This window comes from Benincasa hispida, chromosome 3 (genome assembly GCF_009727055.1).
Source record: "Benincasa hispida cultivar B227 chromosome 3, ASM972705v1, whole genome shotgun sequence".
Lineage (NCBI taxonomy): Eukaryota > Viridiplantae > Streptophyta > Magnoliopsida > Cucurbitales > Cucurbitaceae > Benincasa > Benincasa hispida.
This window is the reverse complement of record NC_052351.1, coordinates 31,169,739-31,195,551: the sequence shown is the minus strand read 5'-3', so window position 1 is coordinate 31,195,551 and position 25,813 is coordinate 31,169,739. Positions and strand designations below refer to the sequence as shown.

The following is a 25,813-nucleotide window of genomic DNA, read 5'->3' as shown; positions in this document are numbered from 1 at the left end:
CTTCGCCATAGTCTTTTCGCTTCGCAACGTCATAACTTGACATTGCTCTTTTCCCGTACCTCTTGGGTTGTGCGGGAGTTCTGTTGAACTCGGCAGTGCCCCTTGCGGTCTACTCTTGAGTTCGCCCGCAATCTGTCCTATCTGAATTTTAAGATTACGAATGGACGTCGCTTGATTCTGAAACACTATTTCATTCTTTTCAATATACTGCTTCAATAAACTCTCCAAAGATGAAGATTGAGGCGCCTGCGAACTGCTGGCTTAGTTTTGTATTTGATAATTTGTTCGCGGGAAAAATCTTGGTGGCCCTTCCTTTTGCACCACTGGTTGAAAATTTTGTTGTTGATTTTTCTACGAGAAGTTAGGGCGGTTTCTCCACCCGGGGTTGTAGGTGTTGGAAAAAGGATTATTTTTCACGAAATAGACAGATTGTGGGTTCCTCGAACACTCTTCCATTGAATGACCTTCACCGTAAGTAGCACAACTTGCGCTCGTTTGGTTGATTGCGTTGACTTGCCCACTATGCGTTCCTGGGCTACTGATTGCGATTCCTTGTATCAAATTCATCATCGCAGTCATTTGGTTTTGAAGGGATGCGATGGCCCCATTGCTTGCGTCACTGTCCTTTATTCTTAATCTTTGATCGCTTTCTCTCCAGTCTTCATGATTTTTAGAAATGTGATCAAGTATATTCTTGGCCTCATCGTATGTCTTATCAAGCAAACCTCCAGCTACTGCCGCATTAGCAGCCGTCTGTGATGCAGGGTTTAATCCGTGGTAGAAAATTTCCATCTGTAAACAATCTGGTAAGCCGTTATGTGGGCAATCTCTTACCAACCTTTTAAACCTCGCCCAGGCATCACTGAGCGATTCGTCAATATCCTGTTCAAAATTAGTGATCAACTTCCTCATTCTGGCATTTTCTGTCGGGAGGAAGTACTTCTTCATGAACTTCTCCACTACCTGTTCCCATGATATGATCTCCCCTGGTTCGAGAGAATAAGCCCATTTCTGTGCCTGGTCACACAACGAAAACAGGAACAATGTTAATCGAACCTCCTCAGCGGAGATGTTTGAGAACACAAACGTATTGCAGATTTCAATGAAACTCCGGAGGTGGGCCTGCGGATCCTTTCCAAGCCTACCGCCAAACTGTCCGATAGTTTGAATCATCTGTAGCATCACCGATTTCATTTCGAATCACAATCTGTCAAGTGTTGGCCTCATGATTCCTGGTGAGAAATCATAAAGGTTGGGCGATGCATAGTCCTAGATGGGCCTATTATGATCGTTCGCCAAGAGGATGGAATTTTCCATGATATTATTTGCGTTTGGTGCTCTATCTTTTGGTTGCTCCGCCATGTTTGGATCTTTCTTTTGTTGTCGTTGGCGGCAGTTTCTTCTTCTTCTTCGGAAAGTTCTCTCGATCTCTGGGTCGTAAATGAGCTTAGGAATTTGTCCTTCGCTCATACGACGCCCGCTTCTTCCTTTACCAAAGGAAAAGAGTGCATAGAGATAGAGAGTTTGCAAAGAAAATAAAAAAGTTACCATTAGCACAATGTATTGCCATAGTCCCTGAAAACGACGCCAAAAACTTGATGCGTGGTTAATGCGATGATATAATGGTGTAGAATGCGATGGTGGAGTATGCATTATGCATGCAAGTTTTCTTAGCAAGATCCAAGTATAAACCCTACTAAGTTTCCTACTAAGCCCAGGGTCGAACATAGGGACTATGGAAACAGTATGCGATGGTAAATTCTGATGACTTTGCGATGACAAATAAAACAATGCGTTAGTTGGTATGTTTGTTTAATGTATAAACTCTATGCGGCAGAATTGAGAAAAGAATCAATAACAATGAAAGTTACAATGAGTATGCGGGGAGAATGGGTTGAGAAGGTATTTAGCTAGCGCTTCCTAAGATTGCGTTCAAGCTATGCGATCATGCTACACACATACAACAACAATTCATCTTCCAATGCAAATGCTATAGTTCCTAGTTTTAGAACGCATGCGTGTATGCGATGATGTCTATAGGACTTATTCCTAAGTCTCTATTTCTTGCCTATGCGATGACGAATGATGCACACAGGTATACGGTGACCGTATACCATCATATCCTATCTCTAGGGTGCATGCGATGCGTTAATAGTAAACAGAACTTATTCCTAAGTTTCTATCTCTTGATTATGTGGTTCTAATCTGACTCTCCCGAGTCTAGATTCTAATTTGACTTTTCCAGGCCTAGATTCTATCCTCAGACCACCCTCCCTAACATCTCTAAAGGACGAATGACGCATACATAATACAAGATGATCGCATAAAATGAAGATCTCAAGTTATGCTAGCTAAGTGTTTCTCAACCCATTCGACAGTTTAGTTACTTATGCGTAATGTAAAGAGAGTGGACAAATATAGAGATGCAATTTCCATTTTATAAATAAAATCAGAATACAGTATGACAATGGAAAGTAAGGATAGAGAGCCTGGTAGCAATATCTTGCTTCCCAAGGCTTTACACTAAGTTTTCTCTACTCTGCCCAAAAGATGTTCTTGCTTCCGCAAGAGTCGACCCTCTCTCTGTTCTCAACGCTCCCCGGCACTCTTCCGAGTTAACCAGGACGATCTTTCAGCGTTGTCTATCTTTACTCACCTTCATCTTCTAAGTATGTAAAATCTAAGTATATGGTGAAGACAAACTCTAAATTCTGAATAGTGGAACCCCCCCACTCCTTTAACGAAGGTGGCCTTCGGTATTTATAGAGATTCAGGGTGAAGAGCTTTTCTCTCAAATGATTGCACTGATGGGATGTCATTAATTCTCTATCTGATGCATCGATTAATTGTCACCGAAAATTTGAGTATACTTGCTAGAGTGTGTCGTTAACGGCTTGTCAACTTAATTCAGAATTGTTCGTAATTAACTTTCTTTTCCATCGTGATTTATTAAGCTTCCACCTTGATGCGTCGGCTCTATGCGGCCACCTTCTTGAGCAGATCTTCGCGAACACATACGATCACATAGCCTTGCGGTCGCAATCTCTTATGCGCTCGGATGCTAATTTCCTTGGATTGCAATTCTGCCTTGCGCCAATGCATTTTCCTGCACAAAATACATAAATTACCTGCTTTAATGTGATAGACACATGCGATCGCAATATTCTAAACTTAATGCTTTTGGACGCGATTTTATATATTTTTGTCGTTGCAATCCTTCATTGTTTTGTATCTTGCATTGTAATAACGTGCATTTCTGCCCGTTATCAAACACCCATGATGCCATGAGGTGATGCACAAAAACTTTATCCAACCTAATGCGAGAGACCGAGGGATATGTTGTCACATGTCCCGCTCCCACTTACTATGAATATTCTCTCCATTCACCTTGGTATTGACCTACTCAAATGCCACCCGTAGGGGGACACTCCCTGGTGCCTCGAGGCTGAGGATAGATCTCACATTGTGAACTTTTAGGGAGAAACATGTAGAGGTAAAATTGAACTATCATATACTCCATTTTCCTCCCACTGAATGTTCTACTTAGGATTCAATAACTTAGAAAATCCAGCTACTGATTTTAATTAAGTGATTTGTTTAATTTTCTAAAAAACAACACTTTCTTTTGATAATTAAACAACTTTTATTCAAGTATTATTAAACTATTTAACAGACTTTCATCAAATTTGCATGCATGTAACAAATCTATCTAATTCACTTTTCTAGGTAAGTTCTCAGATAAGGGTGCGACGTTTCCATAGACATAAGTACCCTAGTCTAGCCAGAACTAGCCTTAGCCAAAAGGTCCCTTATAGATACATTTGTTACATATTTAATCTTTTATTAGATCAATTTAATCCTATTAAACCGATTTAAAAGATTAAACTTAGATTTCTAATCTTATTAGAAATGTGATCTTAGGTCTATCTCAATCAAATTTTAAAACACTTTTAGAAAATGATTAAAGCCTAAGGTTTGCATTCAACTCTTTATTATTGATTTTAATTCTAATTTCATTAATTATAACACTTATAAAAAAAATGAAACAATTAAAACCAATCATTGCAAGAATGACATACATAAGTTATTTATAACAATTATAAATTAACCTAAGGTACTGTCATGTTTTATGCAATGTTCATTCATTACCAATATATAACTTTTAAATGAACAAGTAATGAACTAAGCTATAGCATACATTCCGTATATACATACAACCTTATATTATAACATTTACAATATAATTGATGCATGGATTGTTGGGATTGGTGTCCTAATTCTCCCGGAGTCTCGTTGTTTTGTAAGGATATACATTGTTTAATGAATAAAATAAGTGTTATTTAATTCTGGCATTTACTCATATCCAATAAACAAAGTTTCTTGGTTATCTTATATGTACTTAAGCATGTATATGTGATATACAAGTGGATCATGCCTTAAGTGATAACCTAAATAGGTTTGTAGTATAAGGATTAAGGTGAGATACCTGATCTTAGTGACACTACAGATACGACCCGCTTTGTAGAGGTTGCAAATGTTGTAAACTACTACAGATGGTAGATCCTGACCACTCATGTAGAGACGTGCGAGCAGGGGTGTCCTATACAAAGAGTTTGTATAAGACTAGACCACGAGATGACTAGACTCTATATATAACGTAGTTGATACTGGAGACTTACATCTCACCTAAATGACCATAGGTGACACGACCTCAATCCTGAGTGTTTTGGGAACTTCTGCCTTTGAGGGCAGTCCTTTGATTAGTATGGATAAGAGTGGCCAGATTGCCAACTCAACATACCTACCTTTTTGAGGACTTGTCTGATCTGGGAGCTGGGAACTCAATCCACAATATGGAATTAACTTCTTTCTCGAAGCAAGGATAAGTAGAGAGATTTCTCTCTTAAGAGCTGATTTCGAGGCTTGAACATAGTGGCCACAACTTCTCTTTGGAAGAGAAGACTCAGTCATAGTAGGACTATGACTTATTTTCATTAGAGGGATCAATGGTAATTAAGAAGTTAGATGTAACTACAGAGGCATACCGGTTATTGGCCCAGCTGTACTTACGAGTGATCTGTGAAGGGTTGTCGCACTTCTGATTGATTAAGATGGACACATAATATATATGTGGTAAGGAGAGTTCAGTTGTCGGTCTTTAATGGAGTGTTTGGCAGTTAATAGATGGTGGATCCTATGACTAAAGAGTTTAGTCAATTATTCACGTATCGTTGGAGCTTAGTCAGTTATTCACGTACCATTGGAGCTTCGAGCTACAGGTCCATAAGGTCCCCTTGGTAGCTCAATGGATTCAGTTGAGGATCAGTTCTTGGTGTCGATTTGAAATGTTCAAATTGATAAGAGGTATTTTGATTATATATAATATAATTGATATGATGTATGAGATACATTTAGTGGAGGATTAAGTAAATGAGATTTACATTAAGTACCATGGAATAGAAAAAGAACTATGGTTTATATGTTTCATGAGATGAAATATTAAAACTATAGGTTATAAATATAGTATGATAAGTTGGTTATCATTTATATTTATAATAATATTAATTATTGGATAATTAAATTTTTTTCCTTTAATAACCAATTGAGTGGGAGGTTATTGGTGGTTCATGGTAACCGTGAGATAAAAGGAAAATTATTTTCCTAATTTTAGTAAGTTTTTGTCAAAAATTGTTTTGAGATTTCTCTCTCTGAAAAAAGAAACTCATGGAAGTTGTCAAGTAAATGCAGATTTACTAAACGACAGCTTGAGCGAAGTAAATGATCTTGTAGTGTTTTGTAGGCGACAAACACTGTGCTAAATGATGAGTTAAACGATCGCTTAGCTTTTGCTAGACGATTGCTTAGCTTTAGCTAAACGATTGGGTATCGACCTATGCGATAGGTTTTTGTCTTCTCTCACTTACCCAATCATGTACACGATTGTTCATTCCTCCTTCGTCTGCTTCATTTCAAGTCCACACAGAGCCCACCCTCTGGATTCTCATATCGAGAATACCAAGGTAACCTTCTTGGTGGTTTCTTACTCAACTCGACACCGTTGAGGATCTGTGAAGGCCGTTCGTGTTCTTGATGGAGTGTTCGTGATCGAGGCAATCGCTGAGGATGAGCGCGGAGTGTTCGTGCAGTGTTACAGTCGTGTTGTTCGAGCGTTCGAGGTTGCTGTGTTCGAGCGTTTGTGAGCAAAGAGCATGGAGACGAGTCGACAAACTTTCGTATCATTTTCCTTCTTTATTTGATTGTTCATGCTGTAATTTCTGTATTGATTGCATAACTATATGTTTTGTTTAGGACTGTAATTTGTAATGTTCATTCATGATTGTAATTTGAAATATTCAATTGTATTGTAATTGTAATTTGGAATTCAATTGGAATCCCCGCCCCTGTCCCCACCTTCAAATGACGACGACAGGGGGCGAGAATAGGGAAGAATTTTCCCTATGGGGTCGGGGACGGGGGACGTCCCCCCACCCCGGCCTAGCCCCGTTGCCAACCCTACATCTAAGTAGACCAATTGAAAGGTGTCACTTAAAGCATAGGAGGAATGACACAAGGTTAGTTTTTTTATTTTTGGATTGATTTTAAAAAGGAAATAAATTCAAAAAGAAAAATAATTTCATATGATATTATGTTTGTGTATAATGACTAATTTTGGATACATGGTGTGCTTTTGCTTTTGGTGGGTTTTTAAAAAAATGATTTTAAAAGATATATAATATTATATTATTTTTTGCTTGTGTCTAATGGCTAGTTGAGTTTAAGATCTTCACCATTGATTTTTCTTTTCCAAGATCCAAAGACCCAAATTAAATGTGGTTTTCAATAATTTTCCTCTCTATTTAAACTCATCTTCTTCTCCAATTTGTGACAACCATTTTTGTTATTTTTAATCATCCATAACTCATTAAGTCACTATTGTTGCTCTCTCTCCATGCTTCAATTTTCTTATTTTTATTTTCTTCTTGAGATAGATATTTTATGTTGTTAAGATTAATTCATTGAATACTAAATTTTTAAATCTACTCTTCAAGAGAGTTTTTCTCATATTGTTCTTCATTCCTAAATTCATTGTAAGGGTTTCTCTTGATCCCTAAAAAGAGTGGTTGTAACTAAAGGAAATCGATCATGAGGATTTCCATGAGTAGCGGAAAGATCATTCTAAATTACAATCATATATGAATTTTACAAATTACAATCATACACAGAAACATGCGCTTATGCATTCATTACAAAAATTACAGCATGATACAATAAATGATCAAGGAGAAATCTATACACATTTGTAGATTCATCGCCAAGGTTCTTGAGCAAGTGGGAGAAGGTTGAACCTATCGTATAGGTCAATGCTCAATCGTTTAGCAAAAGCTAAACGATCGTTTACCTCATCGCTTAGTTGCGTATCTGTCGCCTATAAACACTACACAATCGTTTATCTTAGTCAAGCTGTCGCTTAGTAAATTCTATTTATTTGACAACTTCCGTGAGATTATTTTTTGAGAGAGAAAATCTCAAAATCAATTTTTTCAACATTACTAAAAATAGGAAAACAATTTTCCTTTTATCTCACGTTTACCATGAAACCACCAAAACTTCCCACTTAATTGGTTATTAGAGAAAAAGATTTACTATCCAATAATTAATATTATTATAAATATAAATGATAACCAACTTATCATACTATATTTATAACTTATAGTTTTAACATTTCATCTCATGAAACATATAAACCATAATTCTTTTCTTATTCCATGGTACTTAATGTAAATCTCATTTACATTAATCCTCCACTAGATATATCTCATATAGTATACTGATCATATCATATATAATCGAATTACCTCTTGTCAATTTGAACATTTCAAATAAATACCAAGAACTGATCCTCAACTGAATCTATTGAGCTACCAAGAGGATCTTATGGACCTATAGTTCGAAGCTTCAACGGTACGTAAATAACTGACTAAACTCTTTAGTCACGGGATCACCACCCGTTAACTACTAGGCACTCCACTAAAGACTGACAGCTGAATTCTCCTTACCACATATATATTATGTATCCATCTTAACCAATCAGCAACGTGACAACCCTTCACAGATCGTTCGTAAGTACAACTCGGCCAATAATTGTTATGTCCTGTAGTTACATCTAACTCTTTAAGTATCATTGATCCCTCTAATGAACATAAGTCATAGTCCTACTATGACCGAGTCCTCTCTTCCAAAGAGAAGTTATGGCCACTATGTTCAAGCTCCAGAATCAGCCCTTAAGGGAGCAATCTCTCTACTTATCCATGCTTCGGGAAAGAAGTAAATTCCATCTTGTGGATTGAGTTCCTAGCTCCCAGAGCATAAAATTCCCCAAAAAGGTAGGTATGTTGAGTTGGCAATCTGGCCACTCTCACCCAACTAATCAAAAGACCGCCCTCAAAGGCAGGAGTTCCTAAAACACTCCGGATTAAGGTCGTGTCACCTATGGTCGTTTAGGTGAGATGTAAGTCTCCAGTATCAACGGCGTTACATATAGAGTCTAGTCATCTCGTGGTTCAGTCTTATACAAACTCTTTGTATAGGACACCCCCGCTCGCACGTCTCTACATGAGTGGTCAGGATTTACCATCTGTAGTAGTTTATAACATTTGCAAACCTTTACAAAGCGGGTCGTATCTGTAGTATCACCAAGATCAGGTATCTCACCTTAATCCTTATACTACAGACCTATTTAGGTTATCACTTAAGGCATGATCCACTTGTATATCACATATACATGCTTAAGTTCACATAAGATGACCAAGGAGTTTATTGGATATGAGTAAATGCCAAAGTGAAATAACAATTATTTTATTCATCAAACAACGTGTATCATTACAAACAACGAGACTCTGGGAGAATTAGGACACCAATCCGAATAGTAACAATTTGATCTTTAACCGTGGAAAGAGTCAAGTTCGTACTGATATACCCAAGAGGAGTTTAGGAAGTGGATATAGACCGGTTATGCCGAACCACTATAAGATTTTTTGTGTCAATTTCTCTATCCCTTTCTTATTTAATTTTGCAATAATTTGTTCTAATATTTTATTGCTTGAAATTAATTGCAATTTATATTATTGAAATTAATTGCTCATATTGGATTATTTTGATTAGTTGTTCTTGAATTTCTATATCCATTATCAATCTTGTTATGAGAACCAGTTTTTGGGTACTTTAAAGTAGTATTATTAACTTCTTGATTATTTTGAGTTGAATTTATTTGCATGAATTTATTGTTTAAACTACTTGTTAGCAAAAAAGTTTGTTAATTTGTTTAATTGGGCCCGCATTGTAGAAACTTTTAAATTACTTTTATTAAACTCTACTCACCCCTCTAGGGTTGCCATACCGATCCTAAGATCTTCAAATAAGAAAAACACATTTGATTATGATAAATCTTATACAAAAATCAAATTATAAGAACTACTTGCAGATCCTGGTCTATAGCCAAAATTTATGATTATGATTATAATACCCAAAATGAAACTTGTAGAACATACTTATGAAAAGATCTATGTTAGCCTCGAAATCATGGATCGATTTTTTTTTAATTACCTTTGTATATGTATGGTGCCCCCTATATAAAATTTATGGATCTATCATTTATACATTTAGACTTTTTTTTAGAAAAGTCACTTTGCTTCATCTAAAATCACTTGATAAGCTTATACTAAACACACTTTAAATTATTTTTATTGTTTTCAGATGTGTTTATAAAAAAATTGATTTTATATAAGGTTCTTTGGATTGCAGATACTGTTCCATGAGTATAGATATTAAATATATGAGATTTGAATGTCTGAGATAATTAATGTTTATGTTTGGATATGCATGATAATTAATTTTTGAAAGTTAAATATACGTGTTCAATTTATTAATTTTGTATATAGAACTACAATCAAATAATTACTCATTTAAATGTAAGAGGCCAATTTATATAGTCATCGATTAAATTTAATGTGAAATTTTATGAAACAAACCGGTCCTAAAGTAATTTTTTTTCCAAAGTTATTTCAAACGAGCCACAAGTGTTATAGAGTCCTTACCCTGAACAATTATAGGTGTAAAATATAAATTGTTAAATGAAAAAAATGAATATGAAGCATGATGCACGATGTATTTCGTTCTCTCTCTTAAGTTGACTATCAAAACTTAATCACGCTCAAAATAACATACGTAATACGGCATGTGCAATTTAATTAATTTAAGCTTTTCAAATTCATTAACAACAATAATTCATACACACTACAAAGTCATACCACCTATGTCACCAAACTAATATTGTTACCAGAAGTCTCCATCCCTACATGGAATGAGTTCCTTTTTTTTGTTTTTGTTTTTTATTTTTAAAATTTTTGAAGTGAACATTATTAAAATTATTTGGAAGGATAAATCAAAGCTTTTCAAGATTAATTGTTACTAATAATTCATAAGATAAAACTAAAAAATGACTCAATTTATCGTGTAAATGAAATTTGAACTATATCAATATGTTGATGCAAATGTTAAAAGAAATTGTTATTAAAAAAAAAAAAAAACGAATCCATTTCCTAAGAACATCATGACGAGGGCAAATGAGCATTGGACTTAAAGTACACTCATGGATTGTTTGGATCACAAATATTGTTTTATAAGTTTGGATATTAAATATTTGTGATAATTAATGTTTGTGTTTGGATTTGTAGGATAATTAATATCTAGAAGTTAATGTATTTGATTTACCAATTTTGAATATAAAAAACTAAAATTAAATAATTATTTAATCAAAGGTAAAAGAACAAGTAATATGGTCATTATTAAATTTAATTATTTAATATATTGTTATTATTTAATCACTTAAAATAACACTAAATGAATATTTTTTAACTGAAAATTATTTAAATAATTTATTTCGTTAGTAAAAATAATTATATAAATATAAATTAATTAAAATATTAATAATCAATAATAAAATTTTATATTAAGTAGGTATGATAACATAAAATATTAATGATAAATGTATAGTTGACATTTATTATGTCTAAATGTTATACTTATATTTAATAATTAATTAAAATTAATACTAATGATTAATTGATATTCATTTATTAATTAATCAGACTTTATTCATCTCCTAGGTATAAAAATTCTATAAATATAGTGATACTAAAAAACTTGTTGAATGGATTTTAAAGTTTCCTTAATAATATGATATCCTGAATTTTAAAAAGTAAAATAGTGTGAAATAAACAAGGATACCAAATGTCTGTATGAAATTTTATGGTAATATATGTGAAACAGACCCTTGGAAAGAAACTCCTTTGAATGTGTTAGAGGTGATCATTGAAACAACTAAAACCGAACCGAATGCTAAAATGAATTAGAACTGAATTAATGTGGTTCGGTTCGGTTTAATATATTTTTAAACCGAATTATTGCAGTTCGGTTCAATTTCAAATTTGAAAATTGATTTGAAACCGAACCGAACTAAACCACTTTTTTAATAAATATATCAACAAATAATATATATAATTTAGAAAATATGAACAAGCACAAACAATTTATATAAAAAAATCCGTAAAATTGAACCAAACCAAACCGCTTATAATTTAGAAAATACGAAAAAGTATAAAAAATTAAAAAAAAAAAAGAAAAAAAGAAAACTGTGAAACCAAACTGAACACACTTTTTAAAATTTGTAGTTTGCTTCTGTTTGAATCTCAAACCAAACTAAATCGAATCGTGAACAAATATGGTAGCTTTTGATATGTACATAGATAAGTGAGTCAAAACAACATGTAATTGACAATTTTTGTACCTTTTGAAACGTAATTATAATATGATAATTTTGAATCGAGTTCATTTAAACAAAATAAAAAAAGGTAATTGGTTGAAAATTTTAATTAAGTAAAACAAGAGTAATTTCAAGCTGAAATGATAGAGACATACAATGTCATACTTTTCTTTTACAAAACGTAGGGTGGATTCTAATATTAAAATACTGGATCTATATTGACGTTGGGACGTTAAATTTGGAAGTATAGTTGGTAGAATTAGAGCGGGGGTGGGCAGATGGGAGCATTGTAAATGCCTCAAAACCGAGAGCTAACCGATAAAACCGATGAAAAAAGACCTCATCCTGCGCTCTCGGTGTCGCTCTCGGTTTTGCCTCCTTCCAACCAAATTTACCAATCCCCCATCTCCACACCAACCCACTTTTCTTTTATTATTCTTTTTCTCTAAACCCCAACTTTTTTCTATTTCCACTTTTGACCTCTTCTTGGGCCCATTCACAACTAATTAATTTCTTTTTTCTTTACTTCTTAAAGAAAAAAAATCTCTCTTTTTTCTTTTCTCTTCACTTCAACAAATACAAGCTTATGTACACTAAAAACAACAACTAAAACTAAAAAACAAATACAAGCTTATATAAAGCAATAAGAGAAATAAATTCATTACAATATATATGCTATAGAGAGGGAGGACGACATTTGATAGGTAATTTAAAAATAAAGAATTCAATCAAAGTTGAGTTGTATTTCATATTTTTTATATTTGTATTTGGTATTACATTTAAAAATTGGATTCTAATTTGAATAATTGTTTTAGATGTGTTTCATACTGTATTAAAAAACCAGAAAAATCATTATAGTTACCCATCAAATATTAGGTCGAATAAATATAATTTATGAGGATGTTTTATATTGTTGATGTCAAATATTGGACACGAAAAAATGCATATTATAAATTAGTAATTTGAGGAAGAGAGGGTCTGCAAAATAAAGAAAAAAAGCTCTAATGCCAAAGAGAAGAAGTCATAAATAAATCTAGATCCTAGATCAATTTATCTCATGTGGAGTTTACGTTTTTTTTCCTTATGGATCTTTCCTGATCTTAATAAGTTAGGATTAGATTTGATAAGATAATTAATTACCTAACACTTGGACTTATTTGAATTAAGTCCACTTTATCTTATACTTATCTTTGGCATATTTTGTCAAGTCCAAATTCACCTACAACAATGTTATTTTTTTAATATAATTATTTCGTAATACTATATAATTTATAATGCATACTTAAATGATAACAATTGATTTGAGTTTATAATATGAAATACAATATTTCTAGGGGTAATTATTTTAAATGGTAAAACTGTTAAAAATATTTTCAAGTATAACAAAATTTCACTATCTATTAATGATAGAACGTGATAGATCACCATATAATTTTATCACTAAAACTAATAGATGTTTATCACGGTATATTGTAATTTATCATTGATAGATAATGACATTTGTTATATTTATAAATAAATTGATTCATTTTCATTTATTTAAAAACAACCCTATTTCGAAATATTTTTCTCTTTTCTTTTCACATAATTTTGCATTTTAAAATTTTAAACTCAAAATCTCATTATAAAAAATTAAATTTAAAATATAGATACACTAATAATATAAAAATGTTATTTTTAGAATTTGTATAGTTTGAATTACATAATTCAAAAACAATTTTAAACAACATAATTCATATAATTGGCTAAAACAAATTTACTAAACTCTTAAATCTGAAAAATAAAATAAAATTCAAATGGTAAACCAAATGTACCCCAATTATCACTGGAATACTCCCCACCATGTTCAAAGGGTTAATATGTCTTCTCCCTTCTAAATGGATCAATTCATAACCTTCTAAAGGGTTAAAAATGTATTTTAAGTAAAAAGTAAAATATTTTCAAACAAGTCTACATTATTAATATAAAAAAAAAAACAAGGTTAAAAGAAACTTCCTAACTTTGCCATTCGTTTTAATAATATTTTCATTATTTCAAATGTTGCAATATTATCTATAATATTTTTTTATAAATTTTCAAAACTTCTCTTAAGATAGCAATTCTTTAGAATTTAAATTATGTCGCAATGATCTAAAATGGTGTAGTGATCTAAATCATTGTTATAAGTCATTATCACAATAGTGTAACTTTTAAAAATATATGAATATTTTTTAAAGTAACGATAAAAGTGAGAAGTATAGTTTTTTATTATTTACATAAAGTACAAATTATCAATCTAAAAGTAAAAAATTCGAATCAACATTTAGGTTGAAATCGATTTTTTTTAATAATTAAAAAAAGAATAAAATGAAAGGGTAGAAATTTGGTCCAAGAGAAAGAAACATAAGCGGAGTAAGTGGACAAAGCGGGACGGCCCAACGAAGGAAGGGCAAAATAGTAAAATCGAGAAAAGGTTCGTTGGTTGAAATGTCACGTGCACATGATGAAAAGTCCGTGGCGATGCACATTTCTCGCAGTTTCCGCCCTCCTTAAAAACCCTAACCCTTTCTCCATCTTCGTATATCCCTTCGCCATTTTGCCGTTACCTCTCCTGCATTTTTCCCCAAACCACCCTTTTTCCTCTCTTACTTTTAACTCTTCGAAAATGTCTTGCTACAGAGGCAAATACGCTGGTAATCATCTCTCCTCTTTTCCTTTCATGCATGCATGTGGTCTTTAATCCAGATCTACTGTCCGATGTTAACTATGCTTCTATCGATCTACGTTTGTTTCTATTTTTTGCTTCTAATCTTCCCATTTTCGTTTATGGGATCTGTAGTTTTCTGCTCATTTGATGATCTGATCCATTGTTTTTGGCTTCAATTCATGCTATAGATTTAGATTTTTTTCTCGTTCCGGTTTATTGTTCATTAGATCCGTAGGATCGCAGTCCAGATCTGTGTTTTGAGATTTGTTCTCTATTAGGGTAAGCAAGAATATACCCAAAGAACTATACTTTCCCTTTAATGAAGTTGTTGACTGAGTGCGATCTACTTTTAGATTTTAATCTTATGACTTATGAGTAGTGTTTGATATCATGATTTTGAAATATGGTTCTTTTCTACCAACTGTCCATGTTTTTTGGAAAATGTATGTACTTTGAAAATGGCGTTTTGTTTTATTTATATCCTTTATGTTGAGTTTGCACTTTTTGTTTATGGACCATGTTATTGAATTTAGTTTTTACAAGAAGACAAATTCTAATGGGCCTTATGATTTTGTAGCTTTTGATATGGCGATACTTTTCTTAAGGAATTTTCTAAATGACCCGTCTCCCTTCTGATGTTTATTTTTATAATTTCGTATTTTCTGTCTTGTAGACGAGCTTATTGCCAATGCTGCCTACATTGGAACTCCTGGAAAGGGTATTCTTGCTGCTGATGAATCAACTGGCACAATTGGAAAGCGTCTTTCCAGTATCAATGTTGAGAATGTTGAAACAAACAGACGTGCTCTTCGTGAGCTCCTTTTCACTGCTCCTAATGTTCTTCAATACCTCAGTGGGGTCATTCTCTTCGAGGAAACACTCTACCAGAAGACAGCTGCAGGTATATCATCTAATCACTCCATTTCTTGTTTGGGTTAATATTTTCATGGGGTCTTCACTTTAACATTATACCTGAAAAGTTGTGGATAGACCATGGTTTCTCACTATTGCTTCCCCCTCTATTCCTTTGTGTAGGCAAGCCTTTCGTTGATGTTTTGAAGGAAGGTGGCGTTCTCCCTGGCATTAAGGTTGACAAGGGCACTGTTGAACTTGCTGGAACTGATGGCGAAACCACAACCCAGGGTCTTGATGACCTTGCCAAGCGCTGCCAAAAGTATTATGAAGCTGGTGCTCGTTTTGCCAAATGGCGTGCAGTGCTCAAGATTGGTCCTAACGAACCCTCACAGTTGTCCATTAATGAAAATGCCAATGGATTGGCCAGGTATGCTATCATTTGCCAGGAGAATGGTCTGGTACCTATTGTTGAGCCTGAGATCTTGGTTGATGGTCCTCATGACATCAAGAAGTGTGCTGATGTTACTGAACGAGTTCTTGCTGCATGCTACAAGGCTCTAAATGACCACCACGTTCTCCTTGAAGGAACCTTGTTGAAGCCCAACATGGTTACCCCTGGATCTCAAGCTGCAAAGGTTGCACCAGAAGTTATTGCAGAGCACACCGTCCTTGCCCTACAGCGAACTGTTCCTGCTGCAGTTCCAGCTATTGTGTTCTTGTCTGGTGGACAGAGCGAAGAGGAGGCCACCATCAACCTTAATGCCATGAACAAACTGAAGGGGAAGAAGCCATGGTCTCTTTCTTTCTCCTTTGGACGTGCCCTGCAGCAGAGTACTCTCAAGGCATGGTCTGGAAAGGATGAAAACATCCCCAAGGCTCAGGCTGCTTTGCTCGTGAGGTGCAAGGCCAACTCTGAAGCAACTCTTGGAACTTACAAGGGTGATGCTAAGCTCAGTGAGGGTGCCGGCGAGAGCCTCCACGTCGACAACTACAAGTATTGATTAGTTTTGGGACTCAAGATCTTGTTTTAGACCCAAAAAAAGAAAAGCAAAAAAAGGCTGAGGCCATATTGTGTTTTGAATTCTCTCTCTCAGGCATCGTAGGAGTAGCTCTCTTTCTAATCTCAATGCTAATATCAAGTTATGGTAGGCGTTGGTAATAAGCTTGAGGAGCGTTTGGCATGCGGGTTTTTTGCAAGTTTTTAATTTAATTTTATTTTTTACATTTCAGTTGAGAACTGAGTTATCTTCTGTTTTTAGTTGTAATTTTGAATTTTTATCGGTTGATAATACCATTCATGATGTGAGTTGTGTTATATTGCCGCACCTTTATGAGTTAGTAGTAATCAATTATTTTGAACGTTATGGTTATTTTACATTGCCTTGGTCTGCAGGGCAACTTGAGTGAACTCTTTATTCGAGAAATTTGTATGGTTTGGGTTAATATCTCATATTGGTGTTTGAAATAGGGGTGTTAAAAAATTTGATGACCAAAAAATTCGATCATTAAATTTGATTTAAGATAGTTCAATGTAACAACAAAGGCCTGGATCCCCATGTTTGAGCTTGTGATATTCAAGGTTCATGGTCTCATTTTATCTCAAGTAATGAGTGTAACCCATTTAGAACCTCAATATTATTATATATCATATTGTATAATGTTGGGGAATTTGATTAATATATTTTTCTTCTGAAAAAAACTCTCACCATGGATATCAGCTGCCTTCATTATTGGTTTAAAACATAACTTCTCTTCTACTTGTGTTTTTCGGAAAAGGGTATAAACCAAATAATGAACTGATGTATAAACCAGAACTGATGTTATAAGCTAAAAGTGATCTTAAACTTGTTTGATAAATGACATGTATTCTTTCACGTATGCTATATTCATTTATCAATTGGTCACTCCATTCTAGTTATATGGCCATTGGTTTGAACTAACGGAAAGTATGAGACTAAAATTGAACAAACAACAAACTTTAAAGTTTAGAAACCAAAATAATATTTTAACCTAAAGAGTACCAATCTTTTATCATAATTTCTTTTTCTTCGGTAAATTTAAAAACACAAAAGTTTTGTAAGATTATTTAAATATACATTATTAATAGCAAAAATCCTAGCTAAAAGATTACCAATAATAAATAAAGCTAAATTAGGCCAAATACCCGAAATGTTTTAAGAGTATTTTTGAACTTCAAAAGTTTTATTTGTAGGATCAATATGACAATCCTAAGGGCGGAATAGGATTTAATCAAAGTAATTAAAACTTTTTCACTAACATAACAAACTAACAATTAATCTAAAGTCAAGTAATTAGAACTAACACTAAATAGATTGGTCTGAGATATGTAAAGATCAATTCAACAAACTTAAATAAACATTAAGCAATTAATTTAAGGAATAAATATTACAATTAATTTCGTGCAATAAAATACAACAAAAAATTAATTGCAAAAATTAAAGTAGGAGAGGGGTAGAGAAATTAACATCGAAAATTTTATAGTGGTTCGGGACAACCGACCTACATCCACTTCCCAATCTCCTTTTGTGTATTTCGCTAGAATCACTAGAAGTATTTGACTCTTTCCATGGTTTAGAGTCGAACCGCTACAACATTCTTTCTTCGGGTGCAAGAACAAACCTGAAGAGTAAGATGAGAAAAACCCTCTTAAAGAGTAGATCTATAAATTTAAGCACTCGACAAATAAATCCTAAGAATAAGATGAAAAAAAAAACATAGACCTTTGAGAGAATAACTATGGTGGCTTTGAGGATGGTAAAAATATGTAATTGTTATATAAATGGAGAGAAAATGAAAAGATTAAAAAGAGATGACATATGTGAAAACCACATTTTATCTAGACCATATGATATTGGAGAAGGAAAATGAATGATGGAGATTTTTTCCTTTCTGAATCAACTAATGTTAGATAAAAAAAAAAAAAAAAAAAAAAATTTAAATTCATATTCTTTTTAAAAACCAACAAAAGAAATAAAAATACATCAAATGTCCAAAACTAGGGTTAGACACAAACGTAAAATAATATTAAAGTCATTTTTCTTTTAGATTCACTTCCTTTTTCAAAATCACTCTAGAAAAATCAAGGTCTACCAAGAATATTGAGAAAAATTCAGTCACGTCATCAATTCGAGATTTTTTTCGGTGATATCTTCTTCATTTGGACTCCGATTTGAGTGATTCAAATTACGTTGAAATATTTGTTCCGAGCTCTATGCAATAGACTATTCAAAACACTAAAATTGTTAGTGAATAAATTTAGGTTTGTTATCAATAAAATATTAATTAATTAATTAAAATTAATTAATTTGAGATTAAAGATAAAAAAAACAACGTCATTTTGACCCTTAAATTTTAATTTGTTTTAAAATAACCATTTCATCAACTTTTCCGTTAGAATGAGGACGAAAAGTGATTTGATGTTAACCTATAAACCAGTGGTAAATGTGGAACAAGTGGCAGATTTCTATTATGCCATTGAACTTTAAGTTAAGTTTTAGTTATGTTCTTACCATTTCAAATGTTTTATTTTGACCACCAACCTTTGAAATTGTATCAAATCTACCATTCTATTAGCATTTCTGTTCAAATGAAAAAAAACCAAACAAAAATAGTGTGACAATTAATTGAATAAGAGTTTCAAAATCTACCATTTCATTTAGTCTCTATTAAAGAGGAAAATTAGAGGAACATAAACATTTTTTTTTGTTTTTTTTCCTTCTTCCTAACGATGAGAAAACAAACTCAAGAGATAGAGTATTTGGTGAAATATGGTGAAGGAAGTCATATATTGTAAGAAAAGTCATGCATCGGTAGAAATTGAGAGTCTGTTTAACTAAGACTAATCTTTTTTATATCTTCATTTTAAATGGAAAAACTGACCAAATGATTGTTTTAAACTATTTCTTCAGTTGAGGGTTAAAACTTAAAAAAAAAAAAAAAATCATTTTTGAAAAAAGATATAATTATTTTAAAGAAAATGTTAAAGATATCCAAAGTTCCGGGATATAATGAAAGTCTACTATACTTATGTCAAGTATGTACAAATTATAGTTATTCTATGTGTCATCACATCATTTTTTTTCATTTTCCATTTTATCTAAAACATTGACGAAAGTGTTATTTTAAACAAACTTGAAGTTTCAAAATAGGAATAATAAGGTAAATAATAGTAATTACACTATCATATGAAAAAATAGCAAAAGGCGGAACACTTTTGAATTATAGCAAAACACATGGAGATCACGTAAGTCAATTTTTTGGAAATCCTAAAATGTCCTTACCATCTCTTTTAATTGCAGTGTAATTAATTCAACATTCGTATTATTGAGATTATAATTAATTCCTCAATTATATATTCCAATAGATTTTCAATGCCAACTAACTTGATTATTTCAGGATAATTTTCCTTAAATCTCGGGACTTAACCGTGTTATGAATATATGTATCAAATTTAATAGTTATTTTGAATTTTCAAATCTTCTACAACAACTAATTTTCAAATCTTGATTTGAAATTTAAATTATCATATTATATTAATTATCCTAGCTGAATTTTATTGTTTTTATTATACTTTCTATTAATCTTAATCAAGATTCACAGTTTTAAATTACTTTTGAACATTATATTTATTATCCTTTTGTTTCAAACATAAAATATTAGAATACAACAAGTAGTCCTACCTTTCTTCATTCGTTGGACGTTTTCTTCTTATGGCTATTAAACGATTAAAAGTTTTGTTCAATGGTAGGTGAGATGAAAATAAGTACTATCATGACTTCTGATTTATTGAAGTTTCTGTTGCTTTAAACATATCTTTTAAACATCTTGTCGATCTAATCCAATATAAGGTTTTTCCAACTTCTAAATATATTGAATGAATATGTTGTTGTAACTGAATATATGTTTTTAATACATGTTAATTTTTCTATCTATTATTACTATATTTTATATGTTGTTCCTCGTACTTTTGCAATATTTAGTTACACTATAATTATCACTATTTAATATTTTCACATCTCTGTGTTACAACATAATCATATATAACTGTGAATAAAACATTGCTTTTTAAATGCGCATGACACTCTAATTATCACTACTTTAATATTTTTCACTTCTGTCATGATCGTTGTGTTTCTATCTTTGGAAAGACTTAAACAGTAACACTTTTCTTGTTTTATATTTTCACTCAAGGAATCTATGAATAGAGTTTTTTTCCCTCAATGATTCATGTTTTTGCTCATTCATTCAATCATGATATGCATTTGTCGATTGTATTTATACATAATTTTAAACGACATGCAATGTTATAAAATATTGGCTATCATTCTAAAACTATAATGATATATAGTATTTGTCAAATTAGATTGTTTAATTTAATTATCAGTTTTGACTAACTGTTATTTATCTAATTCAAATCAACTTTTTATCCATATTTAGGAATGACTAGATATGTAAATAAAATTACCGACTTCAATTCGCTTCATTGGTAGATCAATTAAAAGGAAATTGTTATTTAATTATTAGTTTTGACTAACTGTTATTTATCTAATTCAAATCAACTTTTTATCCATATTTAGGAATGACTAGATATGTAAATAGAATTATCGACTTCAATTCGCTTCATTGGACAATTAAAAGGAAACAAAATAAAAGGACCATAAAATGCATTAACTGTAATTTAAAACATAAATTAAGAGGTTGGTCTAAACAAAAAACATAAATTCAGCAGTTCCAAATTTAGGAAACTTTAATCCAAAATAGTATATTCATTAGTGATCGTATTCTTTTATGCCTGACTCAAGTGAAGGTCAAAAGATGGACCATTCTCGTCAACATATTCCTTAGATTTTTGGGGCATTTTGCCCTTCACTGCATCAATCCATATACCAGTAATTGGTGTATTTGTAGCATCCTTCAATGGGGCTGATTTTGCAGCTCTACGTCGATCCATTTCCTCTCTTCCCTTCTCTAATTCTTCTATAGTCGTTCCCAACTATCAACCACAAATAATTAATTTAGCTAGTATAATATTGTTATTTATTTCTAGAGTATCATTTATATACAATTACACTTAAATTATGAAAGCTTACATGTCGTAAGATGATATTTGTTGACTTCAAGTTTGGGTCAATCATATCCAACCTTCTTTTGATCTTTTATTTTCAACAAATGGAAATTATATGTTAGTAGAGTACAAAGTTTAAAAGTTTAATACAGTGCTCCATTATACTTTACCTGTTTATTCTTGTGGACTATCGAGGTTTGCACCCAATCGATGAATGAAATCTATTGGTTGCACAAGTTGATGGTCTAACAATTGCATCTTATCGGTAGGTAAACCAAATATTTGTTTAATTAATTTTACATTTAGTAACATGTTTAACCATACAATTTTTGTTTTACTTAGATTGTTATTCCAATTCAGTTTTGTTAGTAAATGTTAATAAAATAGTTACTAAACATTCTGTTTTGTCTTCTCTTTTACCATTCCTTTTAATAACAAAAACAAGATATTATTTTTAAAATGGATTCATAGTTTCGGTTGGTGATCCCTTAAAAATTGGGCAGGATCTTATTATTATTTTTTTAAAAAAAATCAAAATAAATATTAGGTATTTTGAATATAAAAAATCTTTGCATGGAGTGAAGAGTATGTATGTTGAACCTTTGTTTTAGCGTGGAAGATTTCAAGAAAAGAGAGTCGTCGTTGAAACCCTAATCCATTAATTTGTTCAGTTCGAACACCATATACGGCTGGAACACCTCCTATCGACGATCGAAGTAGGAGCAACTCCAAGAGAATGATTGAATGAAGAACATTCAGATCACCTATGGACCTCAAAGTGCAGAAGCTTGAAGATGGAAAAGTCGGAGCACCTCCTATCGATGGTCGAAGCAAGAGCAACTCTAAGAGAATGATTGCATGAAGAATGGTCGGAGCACCTATGGACCTCCAAGGGTAGAAGGTTGAAGATTGAAGGATTGGAAAGAGGAAAAGTTAGGATGGGGAAGAGGGAAAGTTCGTGGAAAGAAAAAATGACAATTGGAAAAGTTGAGTGTAGGGTTAGGTTTTTGGGAAGATAAATGTGCAGTGGATTTTAAAAGCATGTTGGTACTTTTGGATGGGTATAATTAGAGTGTATCTAAACTTTTGTCTTATCAAGAATTGAATTATGTGGTGGGGGTAGTTTGGATTTTTAAATTTTTTTATTCTAGTTTGCTATTTTTACAAATGAAAAGTAGGTTTACTAATTGTTCAAATGAAAGGTTAAATTATGCTATTTTTCTTGTCACCACTTAAAAATAACAATAAAATTTTTCAAAGTCCGGAGGCGTTATTGAAACATACTTTAAACTTCCCAAGTATTTTATATACTTTAGGGAAAAAGAAAGGTGCTAGATTATAATGTTGGACTTGGACACCCCTATGAAATTGGGTTGTTGAAACTTCGAATGTAGTACATAGTTGTTTGTGTTCCATTATTATCAACTTTGCCCATAAAATTAATTTGGGCCAATAAGGAATCACATTGATTTGGGAATGTGATGGTCCAAATTACACTTTGTCCTCCTCACGGATGAAGGAAGATGAAGAGTCAGCATCCTGCAATGACATTGTTCCCTTCAAACTACCAATCTTCGGTTGCCACATCAGAAATGTTGAGAGCGACACGTCAACAAAAAAAAACATGTGATGGCCCACAAGTTTGGAAAGAAATAAGAAAGTAATCATTCTCTCACTTTTCGTATTTAATATAAGGAATTTATTAATTAGATATCAATAAACATGAAAAATTAACTTCCATTTGGCCAAATAACAGAAAAAAAATAATTGGAAAGTTACATTGCCTAGATAATAGATGGTTGTTCTAGGAATAAAAAGATACTGAAGCCAAGGCATTCACTAAAGATGGATGAGCTAGAATTTCTCTTTAACCTTACATGATAATTAAAATTACATATTTTTTAAGGGAATTCCCAAAGGGTATCTTGAGTATAGTTTGAAGGATATTCAAAATCATTTGAAGCATTCATGTTGAAGTTGAAGGATGGAGGAGTGAGAAGCATTCCTTCAGCCATGTTCATCAAAATATTTGGCATATCAAATATCATATCTTCATCTACAAATCCCCCCTCCACTAATTCCTCCCCACATCCTCCTCCATCTCCTTCCTCGTCTTCTTTTTCTCTACTTGCACTCACGGGATTACCGTCTAATTCCATTGTAGCCGCAGCTGCTCCTATAGCTGCTGCAGCAGATGTGGCTGCAGCCTGAATGTCACGTGCGGCGGTAGAGACTGGCACTGGTAAAGAAAATGCCAAATTAGGAAAGTTGAGGTCGGCACTGGGGCCTTTGAGAGCCAGAGCTGCCACGTCGTAAGCGATGGCAGCCATTTCTGGGGTAGGAAAAGTTCCCAACCAAATCCTGTTGGGCTTTCTTGGCTCTCGAATCTCGGAAACCCACTTACCAGAGCTCCGATGGCGGACACCTCGATAGCGAGGAGGGTTTGGTGTAGAATTAAGAGTTTTGGATTTGGAAAAAAACATAGTGAAATTAGAGTTATTAGTAGTAGTGGTGGTGATGTTATGAGGGTTTGGAATGGAAGGAGGAGGAGAGAATTGGGATGCATTTTATGGAAGGATGGAAATGGTGGAGACCAGTTGTTGATGAACTGCGTTTTGTGAAGAGAGGTATTAATGGTGGATAACATCTATGTTAGGGTTGGGAATTTGCAGCAAAGAAATGAATTAATATGGAAGATGATGATGGTGATGAGTTTCAACATCAATAGCACAGTGAAGTTTTGTGGTGGGAATGGCATCACTCACAACACAAGAGCTGCCTCATTGTGACAAAGATTTGCAATGCAATAATGAGATAAATGACCTCATGATGAGAAGGATATATATGTTATATTTTTTACTTTGAGGACTAAAAACAAAAATAGGGAAAGTATATATAACGGAGTATTATTGAAACCTATTGAATTTGTTTGATCCACTAGCGTCGCGCTTAACAAATTTATAGATATATTTTTGTGTAGTATTCTCACGTTATTGTTATGTTGACTTCTACCCTTATTTTTATATGTCTACAAGTTTGACATTGATCTAAGAAGTTAATCAAACATTATATTATAATATAGCACTAGAAACATGATACTAATCATACAAAATATCATATAACTTTTTTTCTTTTATATATAAAAAAACTATGAAAAGTACCTATTTATTAATTTTAATATTTATTTTTCTGTGAAATTGAGGAGTGAAAGAGGCACAATAAAAATACAAAAATTGATAAAATATAATATAAAATAATATAAAATATATAAAATAAATAACTAAAATTTAGAAAAGAAATAAATAGGATAATATGGAAATTCAAAGTGGAATTATGAAATGAATTTTCTCACCAATGTACATGAAGGGACTGAATCCTAATGTCGAAACGTGTAAATATTTTTGTCTTTAAATTTGGAATGGAAAAATAGAATCGATTTAAGAAAAATAAAGGTTAAGCATGCGATTAAGGAAAATTAGAAACAATACCTTTGAAGCTCAATTTCTTCAATAAAACTCTGTGAATTTCTTCTGCACTAAATCCCAAGAACACAAATGGCAAGACACCACCAAGAGGTTACCTGGCTATTCTCAGGGAGGATCAAGGATGGTGGGATAAAAAATCTACAAGGAAATTCTTCTTTTTCTTATGAAAGAGAACATAGAGAGATGTAATTGAGAGTGAGAGATCATAAAGAATAACAACAAAATTCTCTTTCTGTGTTTTCAACGCAGAAACTAACGTGAGGGAAAAGTAACCCTTTCATGTCACGTTCCACTCCTTGCATAATTGTAGAAGAGTTTTTTTTTAAAATAATTTTTTAATTAATTAATTAATTAATTTAATAAATATATATTAAATCATATTTAATAATTAAATAAATATTAATTAATTAATATAAATATCACATATTTATATAGTCATGCATTATATAAAAAAACATATCTTTCTCTAAACCTGTAGTTTTAATATGAATGCAATTCATATTAAATTTTACTATACAATTTTAATATGAATCCAATTCATATTAATTTAATATTCGAATTTTATTCAAACATTATTCTCTCATATTATATAGTTTTAATTATAAATCATATTTATAACTAACTATATACTATAATGTATCATACATTACACTTTATATTAATCTTTATTAATATAAAATTTTCTAAATTAATTTAAAAAATTCAAATTATTCCAAAATTAATTGATCATTGCATTACTTTTAATGAGCTAGCAGGGAGAACTAATGGACGTACATATTAGAAGCTCCAATGATTCAAGATTAAATCAATCAAACTCTTTAATTTATATAATCGACATTCATTAATTGCGAGTCACTCCACTAAAGGCTTACAAATGCACT

General features: G+C 32.3%; 2 protein-coding genes, 1 long non-coding RNA gene and 1 other non-coding gene across 4 annotated transcripts; 2 read left to right on the top strand and 2 right to left on the bottom strand.

Moving 5' to 3' along the window:
• Positions 1 to 808: 808 nt before the first annotated feature.
• LOC120074857 lies at positions 809 to 915 on the top strand. The gene has a single exon (XR_005481134.1). It is a non-coding gene; the product is annotated as a small nucleolar RNA R71 (small nucleolar RNA).
• A 13,419-nt stretch (positions 916 to 14,334) lies between these two features.
• On the top strand, positions 14,335 to 16,677 carry LOC120074074 (fructose-bisphosphate aldolase 6, cytosolic-like). The gene is made up of 3 exons (XM_039027060.1): positions 14,335 to 14,493; positions 15,181 to 15,408; positions 15,543 to 16,677. The coding sequence occupies exons 1-3, from the start codon at positions 14,466 to 14,468 to the stop codon at positions 16,361 to 16,363; spliced, it is 1,077 nt and encodes a 358-aa protein (XP_038882988.1). The 5' UTR covers positions 14,335 to 14,465; the 3' UTR covers positions 16,364 to 16,677.
• Positions 16,678 to 21,161: 4,484 nt separating this feature from the next.
• Positions 21,162 to 25,087, bottom strand: LOC120074357. The gene is made up of 3 exons (XR_005480963.1): positions 24,936 to 25,087; positions 21,473 to 21,535; positions 21,162 to 21,375 (listed from the first exon to the last, which is right to left on the bottom strand). It is a non-coding gene; the product is annotated as an uncharacterized LOC120074357 (long non-coding RNA).
• Positions 23,191 to 24,536, bottom strand: LOC120074356 (ethylene-responsive transcription factor ERF024-like). The gene has a single exon (XM_039027450.1). The coding sequence runs from the start codon at positions 23,928 to 23,930 to the stop codon at positions 23,349 to 23,351; it is 582 nt and encodes a 193-aa protein (XP_038883378.1). The 5' UTR covers positions 23,931 to 24,536; the 3' UTR covers positions 23,191 to 23,348.
• Positions 25,088 to 25,813: the final 726 nt, after the last annotated feature.

Bases quoted from the DNA above. Each gene is read 5' to 3' on its own strand.
- LOC120074356 (XM_039027450.1), bottom strand. From the start codon at position 23,930: ATGTTTTTTTCCAAATCCAAAACTCTTAATTCTACACCAAACCCTCCT.
- LOC120074074 (XM_039027060.1), top strand. From the start codon at position 14,466: ATGTCTTGCTACAGAGGCAAATACGCTG. The intron at 14,494-15,180 runs GTAATCATCTCT...TCTGTCTTGTAG, and splicing joins CTACAGAGGCAAATACGCTG to ACGAGCTTATTGCCAATGCT. The intron at 15,409-15,542 runs GTATATCATCTA...TCCTTTGTGTAG, and splicing joins CTACCAGAAGACAGCTGCAG to GCAAGCCTTTCGTTGATGTT.